The 15472-nt window shown below is 46.8% G+C and overlaps 1 protein-coding gene across 3 annotated transcripts in view; it reads left to right on the forward strand.

The window, feature by feature from the left end:
• NDUFA10 (NADH:ubiquinone oxidoreductase subunit A10) overlaps positions 1–14147 on the forward strand; it is a 66927-nt gene extending 52780 nt beyond the window's left edge. For 2 of the 3 annotated variants that reach the window (XM_004427735.3, XM_087424598.1), the window contains one exon: positions 13701–14147. In XM_004427735.3, the coding sequence (XP_004427792.1) occupies positions 13701–13769 (69 nt within the window). In that variant the 3' untranslated portion in view covers positions 13770–14147. The other variant, XM_087424597.1, reaches the window with a different exon arrangement.
• Positions 14148–15472: the final 1325 nt, after the last annotated feature.

Raw genomic sequence — 15472 nt, forward strand, 5'->3', positions numbered from 1 at the left:
TCTAAGTCACTGGTGCCCCTAGAAGTGGCCCGTGTCCTGGGAGCTGATTTGCTCAGGGGATAGAATCTGTTTTTCCTGGAACTGCTTCACGGGGCCTCTCAGCTCTGATGACCTTGGAGTCAGGCGCCTAGTCTCTGCTTCTGCGTTGTGGAGTTGTGCTACGTTTCTATGGTGGCCACCACTTGTCACTCTACAGAGCAGTTAAAAGGCCTTTCAGCTTGTCACTGGGGGCTCTCCTATCCTCTGTATTCATCTGGTGCTCATTCATTGCACTCTCCATGCCAGACACTATGCTCAGAACGCAGGGACAAAACAGAGTTCCTGGAGACTTGTCAACTGATGGGAACCACAGAAACGTGAACACAGAATGTGATGTGGTTCCCAAGTATTGGGGGACCATCAGGAGATGAGGAGTTCAGTGGTGGTGTGAGTGTTATGATTTCAAGAATCTAGGAACTTGACAGGATGAGTGGAAGTTTGCCAAATAGGAATGGGGTCTGGGGTCCTTGGGTCTTCCCCGGGAGAAAGAGCAGTATTTGTGAAGGCTAGAGCCATGAAAGGACGTAGTACTGGCGAGAGCAAGGTGGCTGGTTTGGTGGCATCGGGGCATGTGTTACATGAAGGGAAAGGAGAAGAGGCGAGGGAGAAGGTGAGCCGAATCAGATCACACAGGGTGAGTTTAGGCCTTATGCTAAGCCGCGTAGGGAGGAATTCAGATGTCACACAGTCAGAGAATCCTGAATTGCGTTGTAAGGAGAGGACTTGTATTGGTCCTTTATGATGATTTGTGGGCTTTATTTAGAATTACTCATTGCCTATAAGAACCCTGTGAGGTGAATTTTAAAGATGGGGAGACGGAGTGAGGCTCAGCGAGGTTAGCTCAAGGTAGCACACTAATGAGCGAAGACATGGAAGATGGAAGTTAGGGGTGACAGTTCGGAAGACATCTTCCTGGCTGGTGAATGGCTTCTGTTGGGGAATAGCAGGTACACACCGTGGGCTAGAGTCTCAGAGGGACTTGATGCCCTCTTCGTGGTTGGCAATAGGAAGGAGGCATGGACGCTTGAGCTAGGAGGTACTTAGGACTGATCTGCTAGCCAGCCAGCAAGGAGTAGGGAGAGGCTGGCGGCAAGGGGGTCTTCTTGGAGGGAGCACTGTAGGATGAAGGGTGGAGTGTCATTGGGTGAGCAGGACCTGAGGGGAAGGGATGAGAGTAGAGAGAGTGGAGAGAGAGGAAGCTGCCTTAGAGTCCAGCTAACTGAGCGCCTGCTGTGTACCAGGCCCATGCTGTTGCCACAAGAAGGCACGATTATTATTACTCGCATTTGTAAATGAGCAGTGAGGCACAGAGAGGTTATCCTAGGTCCTCCAGTTCCTGGGAGGGCAGGTATGGCCTCTGGCCCATGGTCACGCTGCCTTCCATTTCAGCCCTGCATGCGTGACTGGGCTGCTGGGGTGAATGTCATGCACAGACTTAGGCTTTGGGGTCCTTGTGTGATAGTTTGTGTGTGAACATTCCCTGTTTAACCGTGTTGGTGACATAAGGACAGAGACGAGTGAGAAAAGATCTTTCAGAAGAGAAAGGATCTAAGATTTTCGTATGAATAGAGGTATTTTTTAATTTTTGGTTTAGTTTTGTTTTGTTGATCCTGTGACCTCGGCATTTCGATCAGTCCTGTCACTGGTCTGGCTGGAGTCCTGGTGGCTTTCAGCCATCCGTCAGTACTCCAGGTGACTGCCGGAGCAATCTGAGGTTTCACTTGAAGTGACGTCTGCAGGGGACATGAGTACCTGGAGTCTGAGAAATGTTTATCAACATATGTTTCATTCACATAACCAACAATTCTGTAATTGGAATTGGCCCTATAAACGTTCATGTAAATACTGACCACGTGCATGACAGGCTGCTAATTTTTTAAAGTCATTTTTCAAACACTGTATCAGGTCGCTTTTATTTCTGTACAGTCCTTCTTTGGGGTAGACAAACTGTGAATTGGTTTCCACTTTACCGATTCAGTCTCTTTTCAATTTAAGGAGGCCAGATGCTATTAAGATACTGTGCTCCCTCCGTGAATCTGATCGTGGCCAAGACAGTTGCTAGGACAACAGAATCTTCTGTTTTCTCTCCTGCTATTTTTATTTCTTTACTATCTCAAGTTGTTTTCATTTTCTCTATCAAGTTCTCCTTCACCATTTTTAAAAACAGAGATGTTTAGTAACTTTAATATGTTAACACTATATGTTCTTGCCTTTATGAAATTCACTTTAATAAAGTCAAACTTGCAATAAATAGAAAAACATTAGGATCAGTGTATCTAAAATGCTGAAGAAGAAAGGTACAGACTTGACTGTTTTAAATTTCCTCTTGACATTCAAACCTTAGTTAGAGCTTAATTTGGTATCTATTTGTTATACTAAAATACGAATTCTCAGTTTAGAAGTTGTTTATTTGAATGTGGAAGTAAATGCATAATACCTTCTGTCTACCCTCCAGTAGTTGGGGCTGGAAGAGAAGTTAAGATTTGCCCCACATTTGTGATTCTGTCCATGCTCCCTGGGAAGTTCATCATTGAAATTCAGCATTAGCTTGTGTGTTCCATTATTTATATTTCTACATATGGGAAATTACTAACATACATCCCTTGGAGGAGACAATTAACGTGAAAGGTAAACTTTTACCAGGTGCACTGATTTGTGTGTAATTGTGGATTCCCATGTGGCATCTTTGGTACAGAATGATGACATGGTGTCTTACACGCAGTCTGACAAACCAGGAGTGCCCTGGCTCTGCTCTGTGTTCAGTCATTACTTTTGTTTAGAATTTTTGGAAAGCATACTGTTTTCAGGCATTTAAACAGGTGCTGGAGTTAGGAGCTTTTCTGTTATTCACAGCTAATCCTAGTTAAGCAGGATTAAGATGTTTAAAATATATGATACTGTGATACTGAAGGCAATGAAGATAAGAGCTAAATATGGAGGTATTTGTAATAGGCTGTGGTTAGTGTGTTAAAATAGAAGACACTTCTTTTTAAAATAAAAAGATTGTTTTGTGAAAATTGACTTTGATAGAATAAGATTTCTTTGGAAAGTTGACTTCAGTTTTGTTACACTTGATTTTCCATTACTGCTTCACAGTAATGGAAAACTGGGGACATTGTATCTCAAAGAAGTGGTGTTAATAAATAATTTCTACAGTGCTCTTCTTTAAAATTAATGAAAATTTCTTAGCAGAGCTTATTAGCATTTATATGTAATGATGGAAAATAGGAGTTGGAAATTGGAATCCCCAAGTCACCCCAGAATTATTTAGCAATTTTAAGCTCCTCAGAGCATCTAGAGAGAGCCAAGTCAGTCATCCTTAATGTAACCCACTCCCTCCCCCAGTGGAGTGTAGCAGATCCAGAGCAGGCAAGGCTTTGTTCAGTCCTTTTTACAAAATTTTCCTTTTACAGTGATACAGGACAAGATTTGATGCTGGAATTAATACGTATATTTTAGTCCCCCAGGAAAACTCTCAACTAAGAAACTCTGAGCATCATTGAATGTCCCTGAGGTGGCTACAAGGAAATAGAAGTTCCCCCATGACAGTACTTTGAGGTACATGCACGTAAAAGGTGTTGAGAAAAGACTAGAGTCAGCCTTCCCAGGTCAGAGTGGACTGTGGACCGTACCCTAACAGGTGCCCAGGAATCTCACAGCTGAAAACTCGAGCAGCATAGCTAGCTCAGTGTATACTGATTGAGGGAGGAATGGAAAATTGGAGGGAATGAGTAAAACCTAATCGAGGCAGTATATGATTGAGGGAAGGCAGAGCTATTACATTATTTTCAAAAGTTAACAGCACACTAAGTTGCCATTTAATTCAACTAATATTTACATGGTCTAGTGGAAAAAAGGTTTCTGGACTTGAGAATCAAAACATCTGGGCTCTAGTTTCAGCCTGCCGCTTGCCAGCCAAGTGACCTTGGGCAAGTCATTTAACATCTCCTTTTTAAAATAGAGACAGTGCCTACCTGCCTACCTCGTGGTATCGGGATCACACGAGATAATACTGGTAATAGGACTTTGTAGGCTGCACACTGGTGTCATAAGAACATAAATGATTGCATTGGGCGTCACTTTAGGACGAGTACCAAAAGGAAAAGAACGGATTCAGGGAGTTCTGAGCAGGATGCCCTCACTTTGTGCGCGTGAGGAAAGGCCTCATGGAGAGAGGGGCACTGTTGAGTGGCAGAAGTTTGGGAGGAAGAGATGGCTCGGCAAAGCATTCTGGGAAGAACCAGTAGCTTAGGCAGGAAGTAGAGAAAAGACATGGCAGATGCCAGGAATAGCGAGTGACTGCTATTCCTGCACATTCTCCCTGCACATTCAAGGAGGGTCTGCTTGGAGACCTTCGAGAACCCTCGATTTACCTGATGGGAAGATGCTATGCGGGGGCTTGGGGGCCTTTCTCCAAGTGATGTTTCCTGAGGACATTCTACCATCAAGTCACCGCACTCACTAAATGTCCTTTCCTACTTAATTGTTATTTTTCATAAAACAGTGATTATTTTATGGTAGTTCTTTCATAAGAACTGATTGATAAATATCTGCATGGAGTGGTGGCTAGGGCTGGAAGAATTAGAGGCTGTCCTGGCAAAAAAACATATTACTGGAATTGAGAAGGTGGTCCATAAAAATGAACGCATCCGTGATGTCTGTTGCTCTCAGCCAGCCTGCAGAGAGGGGCTCTCCTGGGCAGAGGTTGGTCTCCTCCAGCTGACAGACTCGCTCTTTCTTCACACTTCAACCCTGTAGCAAGTGAGGCTCAGATCTACGTCTTATCTTCCTCTTTTCCTGGCTTCTTTTAGGTTGGTTGATTATTTTCTGTAATTCCCTTGTTGACTTATTAGCTATACCTCTTTATTTCCTTGTTAATGATTGCTCTGGGGTTTTGCAATATGCCTCTTTAACTTATCACAGTCTAGCCACGAATAATCAATAATGTACGACGTCACACATAATGCAAGCTCCTTTCAGGAGCAGACTTCCTGCACCTCCTCTGCCCTTTGCGATGTGATTCTCATGCATTTTACTTCTGCACTGGTTATAAACCTCACAATGTATTGCTATTCTTTTGGCTTTAGACAGTTGTCTTTTAAAGAAATTAAAATTTTTTCTTTCCTATTTCATTCTTCCCCCCATAACTGTCATTTCTGGTGTGTTTCATTCCTTTGTGGAGATCCAGGTGGAAACCTGGCATGAGTAACTTCTTCCTATAGCTGTTCTTGTAGTATAGGTATGGTTGATGATGAATTCTATGAGCTGTTGTTTGAAAAATGTTTATTTACTTCAATTTCATTTTAATAGATATTTTCATCCAGTATAGAATTCTAGGTCAACTATTGCTTTTCTTCCAACAGTCTGGATACTCCATAGACTCCTGGATTCCGTGGTTTCTGATGAGAAGTCTGAAGTTATTCTTATCTCTGGCTGCTTTTAAGACTTTCTCTTGATCTCTTCATCACTAGTTTTCAATAATTTAATTATTTTGTGCTTCTGTGTGGTTTTCTTTGTGTTTAGCCTGTTTGGGATTTATTGAGTTTCTTGGATGTGAGGCTTTATAGTTTTCATATCATTTGGAATATGAAAAAGTCATTATTTCTTCAGATTTTTGGTCTCTCCCCCTCTTTCAGGGCCTGTAAGTACAGCTATGTTGGATGACTTGATACGGTCCCACAGGTCACGAGACTCTGTCTGTTTCTTTTTGGTCTTTGTCTCTCTGTTCCTTATTTTGAATAGTTTTTGATGGTCCATCTTGAAATTCACTGTTTTCTTCTGTGGTTATGTAACATGCTACTAATTCCATTGAGTTCTCCAACAAGGAGAAGCCAAAATGGGATTAGATGTTGAGATTTTGGGGGGAAACACTTGTGAAGGATAAAGGGGAGAGACCTGAGGTGGCAGAGAGAGCCTTTAGACCTAGATGCCAGTCTGACATCTGTGACAGGAAAAGAGAAACAAGGAGGATGGGGTAGGAACAGTCCAGGAAAGATTTGGCCCTGCTGCTGGGGTGTCCTAGAGCCAAAGGCTCCTGTTGGAGGACTCCCACGTCCCACAGGAACAGGCTGGCATGGAACCTCTGCTGCTCCCAGGCACAGGCTGAGCGCCTTATGTGGCACGAACAGAGGCCCAGCAGCTGGGGCCGTCCGGCGTTTATGCTCCCCAGCAGGACATCTGAGCACATATTCATGGCCGCCACACCTATCTAGTGGAATTTTTATTTTAGGAATCCTATTTTTAGGGGCTGGCCCTGTGGTGTGGGGGTTAAGTGCATGCGCTCTGCTGCTGGCGGCCTGGGTTCAGATCCTGGGCGCGCACCAATACACCGCTTGTCAGCCCATGCTGTGGCGGCGTCCCATGTAAAGTAGAGGAAGATGGGCACAGATGTCAGCCCAGGGCCAGTCTTCCTCAGCAAAAAGAGGAGAATTGGCATGGATGTTAGCTCAGGGCTGATCTTGATCAAACAAAAAAAAAAGAATCCTATTTTTTTTTAGCTCCAGAAATTCTATTTGGTTCTTTTTACATTTTCCAGTTCTCTCATTTTCATTATTCATTTAATTCCTTGAGCACACTGAACATTTTTATAATAGCTGTTTTGATGTCCTTGTTTCCTAATTCATCATCTTTGTCATTTCTGAGCCAGCTTGATTTTTCCCCCTGGTTTTGGGTTACATTTTCCTCTTCCACACGTCTGGAAATTTTTCATTGGTTGTCATACATTGTGAACTTAATGTTTTTGAGTGCTACGTTTTCTTTCATTCCTTTGAAGAGTGTTAGAATTTTTTCTGGCAGGCAGTTAAGCTACTTGAAAATCAGTTTAAGCTTTTGGGGTTTGATGTTGAAGTTTTTTGGTGAGTCCAGAGTAGTCTGTCTTCTAGGAAAGGGTTAGCCGAGTACCTGGATATGTCCCGGGAGTCTGCCTGCCCGTGTGTGCAGGGAGCAGGCACCCTGCTGTGGCTACTGGGAACTCAGCTGGCTCAGCCCCGGGTGAGCTCTTGGAATCGCTCACCTTGCAGCCCCCCGGAGTGTCCTTCCCCTGAGGTGGCTCTCTGCGCACCTCGGGGAGCTTTGCCCCATGCAGGCACAAACTGTGCTCAGCCAAAGACCAGCTGCATCCCATCAGGCTGATGGGGCACTTGTATGCCTAGGTCCCTTCATGTAAGGCTCTTCCCCACAAATTCAAACCACCTTGACCTGCATCTCCTCTGCTCAGTGCCACCACCAGACTCAGTTTGTCCAGTTCGTAGATGCATATGGCCAGAGGGCAAGTCCCGACCCTGTTACTCCCTCATGGCAGGAAGCCACAGACCGTTAACTGGCGTGGATTGGTCTGGTGGCTCTCATACAGTCCATCCCAGCGATAGAACTGAAGGTCAAGGGCTGCTGGAATCAGGGTGACTGAAGTCCACTCCAGCTGCTCCTGCAGGGCACGCTCTGCACGGTCCTGTCGCCCTTGCTCCCCCACCTTCCTCCCAAACTTGCCCCTTCTCCGCTGACCCGCAGCCTGGCTGTACCTGTTTGTCTTGGTCGGGTAGGATTTCTCCATCCTCTCCACTCTTCCAGCACCTTCCGTCTTCTACTTTGGGCTCCTCCCACTTTCCAGCTTGTTTTATATATTCTATATATTTTAGAAGGTTAGAGAAGGTGGGACTTTCTTATCTTTCCAAGCCACAGGAATTCAGCGTTTCTTCCAGGAGAATGAGTGAATATATAGATTTTTTCCTCATCTGATTTCTGTCTAAGCAGCTGGCATTTGAAGCACTGTGTAGAGTGTCTCTAAGCTGTATGCATGAGAGAAGCACCTTGGGGAAGCCTCGTGTGTGACCTCGGACCTCATGTAGCCACCTCACAGCACAAATACCAACCTGGCTTGTGGCATTTAGGGATGGGTATCTTTTCTAACATCAGAACTCACCCAGGGCTTAAAATAGAGTCTCACAATCAAATTCAGTGCCATCACTTTGGATACAAAAGATACCTATTTCAGCCACCCCCGAAGCCACCCTGGAGCTCGTAATTCACTCAGTCCCTGCCAGCTCCATTGCGTAACTCAGGATCTGGCACGGGTGGCACTTCATGACTGTTTGTTGAATAAGTGAACTTACACCAAGTAGTAAAATCAGCTTCAATGCCCTGTGGTCACCTTGCGCACTTTCCTTTAGGACAGTGGGCAGCGTATTTTTTCTGTAAGGAGCCAGGGAGTAAATACTTCTGGCGTTGTGGGTCCTGTGGGCCTCTGCCACAGACACTGGGCTCTGCCGTTGCAGCATGAAAGCAGCCACGGCCAGCACGCAGACAGCAGCCTGACTCACGAGAACAGTCAGTGGCCAGGCTGGGGCTGCCGGCCGGAGTTTGCCGACCCTGCACCGGGCAGGGAAAGGCCCAGAGCCTGGTGTAAATTCACAGAGAGAAGTGGAAGCCCTGAATCACCCCGCAATAGAAGCATTTTTATGGGTAAAAAAGGGAGATAATGTGCTATAAAGTTTAAAAGGTACAAAGAGTGTACAGGTAAGAGTAGCTCTCCTTCCTTGTCCCCAGCCCCCCAGTCCCCCTCCTGGAGGCAGCCCTGGTTGAAATTTCTTTTGTATGTATCCTTCCAGGGGTAGTATATCCACTGGGTGTGTGTGCACGTGTGAGTACATGTGCTTGTGTACGTGAGAGAGGGAGGGAAGTACCAAAAACCTGTCGTATGCTATTAACTAGGAGGGACATCACAGTTTCCATCATTTTAAATGCTAGTTTAAATTAAGCCTGACCCTCTGACACACATTCATTCCGGAAGATACTTTGATGTTTGTGTTTGCAACTTGCTGGGGTCTTTTCCTTACGTAGTAAACTTTTTGATTTCTAATGGAAAATGGAAAAGGTAGAGAAACAGCCTCCTGAAAGTGTTAAACTTACCAAGGTACCAAGAATTCAGAAATGCAGTGATTGCAGAATTATCCTCAGGCCGTGTGTTCAGAGGGGATTTCCGAGAGTGAACAGTGAAAGGTTTTATTCTGAGTTGCTCTCTCACTCCTCAGCTTGTGTACCTTCAGCAGATGCTCCGACTCTGACAAGATTAGGATGTGGCTGGCCTGCTGCTGGGATATTTAACTGCACACCCTGTCCAGTTAAACACGCATACTTCTTCTTTACTTTTTACTTTAAACACTTCATAAGTAACAGTTCATGTAATATTTTCATAGAATTTTTGAATGAAATTGTATAGTTAGTAAAGAGGGGACCTTCAATTAGTCAGAATTTCTCCTAAATATTTTCCTATGCAAGAAGAAAATTAAGATTAGAATTAAGTTCAGCTGGGAGAACCAGAAAACAGAAACAAAATATTGAATGTTAGTGCCTTAGATAAGATAGATGTTTGTTTCTCTCTCGTGTACAAGTCCGAAGGGATGTATTCTAGAGATGTCCGGCAGTTCTGCTCCACGAAGTCCTCTGGGAAGGAAGCTTCTTTCTGCTCACCCAGGGGGTGGCCCTTGTCTCCGTGGACAAGGTGGCACCTGCGTTCCAGGTAGCAGAGTGGAGGAAAGGAGAAGAGGAAGGGGTAGAGGTGAGCTCACGGCCCTTCCCCGTTCATGCACTTCTCAGCCCCACATTCGGGAAGGTTTGCTGGTGCTGAAGGTCTGGCGCGGCCACTGGGGGTTCCTGAGTGATGTCCCTGCATGGGGAGGTGCTGGGAGACTCCTCAGGGTATCAGGGGGAGTGTTTGCTCCTGCCATGAACCAGGTGTTTGTGGTTGGAGGTTTATTTGAATGAGCAAGTGCAGAGAGGAAGTCAGGTAGAAGCAGCAGCCTATGTTGCCTTCCCTCCGTGGGAAATGCTCCAAATGGAAACCCTCCCCGGGAGGCTCTGATGGCTTAAATGCACTGAGAAGGGACCCTGAGGATCTGAGACCCTTCTCTGGGTGTCAAAGGCCGGTGAGCGGCGCCCCGAGAAGTCCCGAGAGCAGACTTTGTGAGGCAGTTAATAGATACAGCTGGACTCGACAGGTTTGATATACTGCTCGTTTTTATTCCCTACTGTGTGGTTTAAAATTGAGTTTGCAAAGGTGAAAGCAGAGCCAGACTGTCACGTACCCAGCCCTTCCTCAGCAGGTGCTGCCGTGCTGGCCCACCTGGCCGCCAGCGTTGAATGGCAGCTTGAATTCAGAAACCCTGGGAACACTGACCAAGGGTGTCCCGGGAGACCTGCAGGCTGGCCGTTGTGCAGGTTTGCCGCGCGTGTTGCTGAAATTTGAAAACCTTTCAGAAGATCTTTTGCTGAGAAGTAAACTTTCTGTTCTTTGGATATAATGCTGTGGCTGGTCCTTCAGATAAAAAGAAATTATTTTCTGGTAGGACCAGATTTTAGATATGATAAAAATTAACACTGTTCTTTTCTTGCTATAGCATTTGTGTCTTAATGGCAGTTTGCTAGGTATTTTGTGGATTCAGAGAAACCAGGCTAGGGCATGAGCCCAAGGCTCGAGCTGTGATCAGCAGCTCTCTGGCCTGCCCTCTTCTTGTTCTCATGCTCAGTGGGAGCCTGCTCCTGCCTGCAGCCTCAGCCTGCTCCTCTCCACTGGTTCCTTTTTCTTGTGGTGCAGGCGTGCCCAAGTGCCATCCATCGTGAAAAGCAGAACATACCTGGAGGAATTTCCTGTGGCTGCTGTAAAACTACCACAAACTGAGAGGCCTAAAACAACTCAAATGTGTTATCTTACAGTCTGGAGGTCAGAAGTACAACATCCAGGTGTCACAGGGCTGGTTCCTTCTGGAGGCTCTAGAGGAGGATCTGTATCCTTTCCTTTTCCAGCTTCTAGAGGCTGCCTGCATTCCTTGGCTGGTGTCCCCACGTCAGTCTAACTTCTGCTTCTGTTGTCACATCTCCTTCTCTGATCTGACCCTCTTGTAGGACACTTGTGATGACTCTGGGCCCGCCTGCATCATCAGAATGATCTCCCCATCTCAAGATCCTCAACTTAATCACGGCTGCAAAGTCTCTTGTGCCGTGTGAGGTCACATCTGGTCACAGGTTCTGGGGGTCCGGGTGTTGACATTTTTGGGGGGCATTGTTTTGCCTACCACAACACCCTCCCTTGTTACAGAGACTCTAGCCACCACCCACACACACACATGCACACACACCTGCTCTTACCTTGTTTCCATAGTCCAACTTTTTAAAAGCAGACTCCCTCCTTCTCCTTCTTTCCTTTGTTACTGATGGTGTCTCACACCAGTGGAGTCTCTTGTCAGAGCGGACGGACACTTCTTAGTCTGATTTGACTTGAAGCCCATTGTGTCACGTGCCCCCCGCTTCACCTCCTCCCGCGGCCTGCTCACCACTCCTCAGTCCGTTTGGCCAGAGCTTCTTCCCCCAGGAATCAGAGTTGTTCTCCACAGCCTCTTCTCTTCTCAGATTTACCCTGCTCACCCTCATCACTTCGGACAGCGTCCCCTCCCTCCCAGCTGCTGGGTGGTGGCTGTGCATCTCTAAATCTTCAGCACAGCCCTGTCTTCGAAGCTGCAAACTCAATTTTCCGCTTCCCGGTGGTCATCTCCACACACTGGCCTACAGTCTGTTCATGTGCTGTTTCTGCAACCAGGCTGGATGGTCACCTTCCCTGGGGAAATGACCTGCATCCCCCAATTCTGCTCCTCTGTATAACCCAGGACTTCTGGAGCCACTAAGACCCTCAGAGCCAGATGCAGGTGTTAGTCACTGCAGCCCTCGCACAGGGGTGGCACCTGCAGCTGTTCTGGCCCAGTGACCACCGTATGCCAAAGTGCGTGTCACAATTGGAGAGCAGAAATGCCAGTCTCCCTCCTGACGTCTTCCTGCCCCTCTGGTCTCCTGTAGCCCGTGCAGCAGTGCCGGGCGTCCGCCTCTCCCAGAGTGTCCCCCACTCTCTCTGCTGTCCCTGGGTTCCGCCTGCGATGAGCATGCTGAGCTGTCCTGGTGCTCTCGGGTGTGTGGCACCTGCTCCTTTCCAGGCTCTTCCCAAGATTATAAACTCCTGGAAGAGCTGGATTTTTCTTTCTTTTTACCCTTCTGTATTCCCAGAATGTTTTTGGCACCTGAATGAAACTTCATTAACAGGGTATCCTGGATAGAAAGCGGGAGACAATCTGCACCTCTCTCCTCTCCCCATTTACCAGCTCCCTGCCTCTAGATGAGTGCTGATTCACCCGCTGCTTTCAGTCTCCTGACAGCCGGCTAGTGTGCTGCAAGTTACGAATCCCACTTCACACCCACGTAACCAGCAAAGGAGATGCAGCTCGAGTGACTGGAAAGATGGAGGGTGGATCCAGGGCTTCTCCTCAGAGCTCTGTCTAATCTTGAGAATGAAGTGCAGAGGCTCCCTCGGTGCGCCGCACACGTGCGTGACTGTGGAATGAGGCTGCCCCTGTCCCCGTGTTTCTGTCCATGCCTGGCTCCTGTGTGAGGCCGCGGGAGGGTGCGTTTCAGTGACTCGCCTTGGTGTGGTGTGGCTGGCCGTGAATGCCTTTGCTGATTAGAAGAAAGGAAGGCTGATTTCTTTTTAAAATGCTTTTAGTTCTTGCTCTTAAGGGCAGGATTTGGAAGATTTTTGTGTGTATGTGTAGAGTGTGTACAAATCTACTGTTAGTCCACATTGATTTGAAAACATGAAAAAGAAAACAATATTTTGTTCCCGTGTAACTTGACAAAACATGGTGTGTTTGAATTTTTACCTCGTCCTATGCAAATCTTCCATCAGGTTTTAGGGTGCACCTTGCACAGCCCCCTGGTGGGAGCCGCCCCTGGCTGCAGCCGGCGCTGCCTTTTACGACCCTTGTGACCACCCGCGGCCACCTCGCCATCACTACAGACTCCTTTACCCAGGGAAATGCTCTGTGACTGTGTGAAATAGTCTCTGTTTGCCATTCCAGAGCCACCCTTTCTGTGCTCTGAGAGGCCAACCTCTGGACTGTGTCACCTGGGCCCCTCCCCCCGACCTCCAATGGGATGCACCAGTGGGAGGTGCTCACAGGAGATTGGCGGGTGAAGAGGGGCAGGGCTGCTTCCACCCGTGGCTCCTGTAGGCCTGGGCGGTTAACAGCGCCCACCGTGGTTCCCCCTGGAGCACGTTGCCTCCTTGGTGGGTTTCCTTAGCCCTGCCCACACAGACCTTCAAAGGCCCTGTGTTGAACTCACTTTGGTCCTCCTGAAAGTGTGCTGTTCCAACCAGGACCTAGAGAGTGCAGCGACCTCTTCCGGTGTGATTTCATCCATGGATTTTTCACCATTAACTGTGTTTTCAAATCATGACGACCAAAGCATAAGAACAAGTGCTGTTTCCCAGACCACACGCCACCCCAGGTGTCTGCATGGCCCGCTCCTGTCTCCAGTTTTCATCCAAGTGTCACCCCACTGTTCGCTTCACATCCCTCCCAGAGCACTTGTCACCCTCTTAACACTAACGGGAACACTTGAGTCGGTGGTTTGCTTTTATGCCCTCTGCCAGGGTGGAAGCTCTTGTAGGCAGAGTCTTGTTGAGTTTTCTTCCCGCGGAATCCCTCACACTCAGAACAGGACCCCTACAAAGCAGGCCTCCCTGGTGCTGGGGATGAACGGGTGCATTGGAGAAAGCCCTTGGGTGAGCTGGGGAAGCGGCCTTCCATTGTAACCGATTGTAACAATGGCTTTCCTTCCCACAGCTGCCGGGCCGCAAGTACTGCCCTGGGTACAATGCAGACGTGGGCGACAAGTGGATCTGGCTGAAGTGACCGACCACCTTCTGCTAAAGCTGCGTCACAGTGGTGCAGCTGCTGCCAGTCTGCCTGGTTCTCATGGACTCCATGTAGCTTTAAAATTAGGGGGGAAAGTAATGATCCAAAAATTGCACAGTGGAAGGAATGGCCTCGCGAAAGCAGTCCACCCTGTAGTGTAGCTAAGGGAGTGGAGGGAAGCTCTGCCATGGAAGAGGGTTTGGAACCTTCTAGCTTGATTCTGAATGATCTGTAACTATCACTGAAGAAAAAAGTCTGCTGTGAAAGACAGATATGCTAGAAGGATTTCATTTCATGGCAGTTCTGCCTTGTGTCAGGCAGATTCTGTACACTCTTTCTTCAGACCTCAAGAAATAAAAGTTCCTGTGGCCCTTCTCTCAGCGTACCTCTGGACACACATACATGTCGCGTGCACACACACCTTTGTCTACCATTTTTTAACTGTTGGCTTTGGTGGGCTTGGTTTGATTCAAACGTATGTTAGGATTGAAGAGTTTTTCTGAAGCGTTTATTTTGTTTGCTTTAGCAGTGTAACTGCTACGTTAGAGAAAGGGAAAAAGTGAAGAGGAAACACAAAAAAAACCAAACTGCTGCAGATTTATAGAACAATACATTTGTTTTAAAACAAATTTTGGAAGTCTTGTTGGTGACCATCACCAACTGGTCTCATAATTCCTTCCTCTGAAGGGAGATTCCAGCTTAGAAGGTCAATGGGAGAAAACACAAAAGCAAAATAATATAGTTTTTTTTTTACCTGAAAATCAAGTTGTCAAACAAAAATGGGTAATGGGAGAGAAAATCACATTTCTTTGTTCATCCCCTATGGAAACTTAGAAAACAAAAGTAAAATTTCTTGCTAGCTAATTGTAAGTTCAGCATTTTAGTTCAGGAGTTAAGCGGTAAGTTGTGAATCCTATTAAATTCTCAGTTTTTTACTGTAGAGCTCCGCTGTGTTCAGTGTGGTAGCTCCTAGCCACTTGTGACTGTTTAAATTTAAATGGATTAAAATTAAATGCAATTTAAAATTCAGTTCCTCAGTTGTGTGGGCCAGTTCACGTGCTCAGTAGCCACATGGCCAGTGGTTTCGGTATTGGACAGCGCAGGAGAGGCCATTGTCCTCATTGTGGAAAGTTGTGCCAAGCATCGCTGCGATGGAGCATGCTTTCCCTCCATCCCTCCCTCCGTCTTTTCTTTCTTCCTGTCTTTCTTTCTTTTTTTAGGTTTTAAGAATTGAAAATAAAGTTTCCCAGCGGTTTTTGAGTTGGAGTCCAAGTTTAAGTGGCCAAAGTTTTGCATTTCACTAAGAAGCAAACTGCTTTAATCATTAAATGAGAGTGCAGCTAGGCATGGGGCCAGTGCTGGAGTGTCTTTTGGTCTAAGTGCCCCACAAACCCATTAAGGAGAGGAGGAAGGAAAAAGAAAAACATCTTTAATTATCTTGGCTGTTCCTCACGTCTGGGCTGTGATGAGCTGACTCGTTGCTTCACCTCGACGTTGCACAGCAGTATCCTTAACTGTCAGAGGGTCTACTATATGGTCAGATTACTTTCATGAGACGGATCCCTCTTCAAAACCTGAGCGTCAGTTCTAGCATTGTGACGACTCTGTGCACTGATAACTCCTCTGAGTTTGTGTCACGCCCGTGTGGTGTACATTCCCTGGTGGTGTGGAAAGTTTGTACTTGTAGTGCTACACCAGCT

This window comes from Ceratotherium simum, chromosome 37 (assembly GCF_057802395.1).
Source record: "Ceratotherium simum simum isolate JZ-2026a chromosome 37, ASM5780239v1, whole genome shotgun sequence".
Taxonomy (NCBI): Eukaryota; Metazoa; Chordata; class Mammalia; order Perissodactyla; family Rhinocerotidae; genus Ceratotherium; species Ceratotherium simum.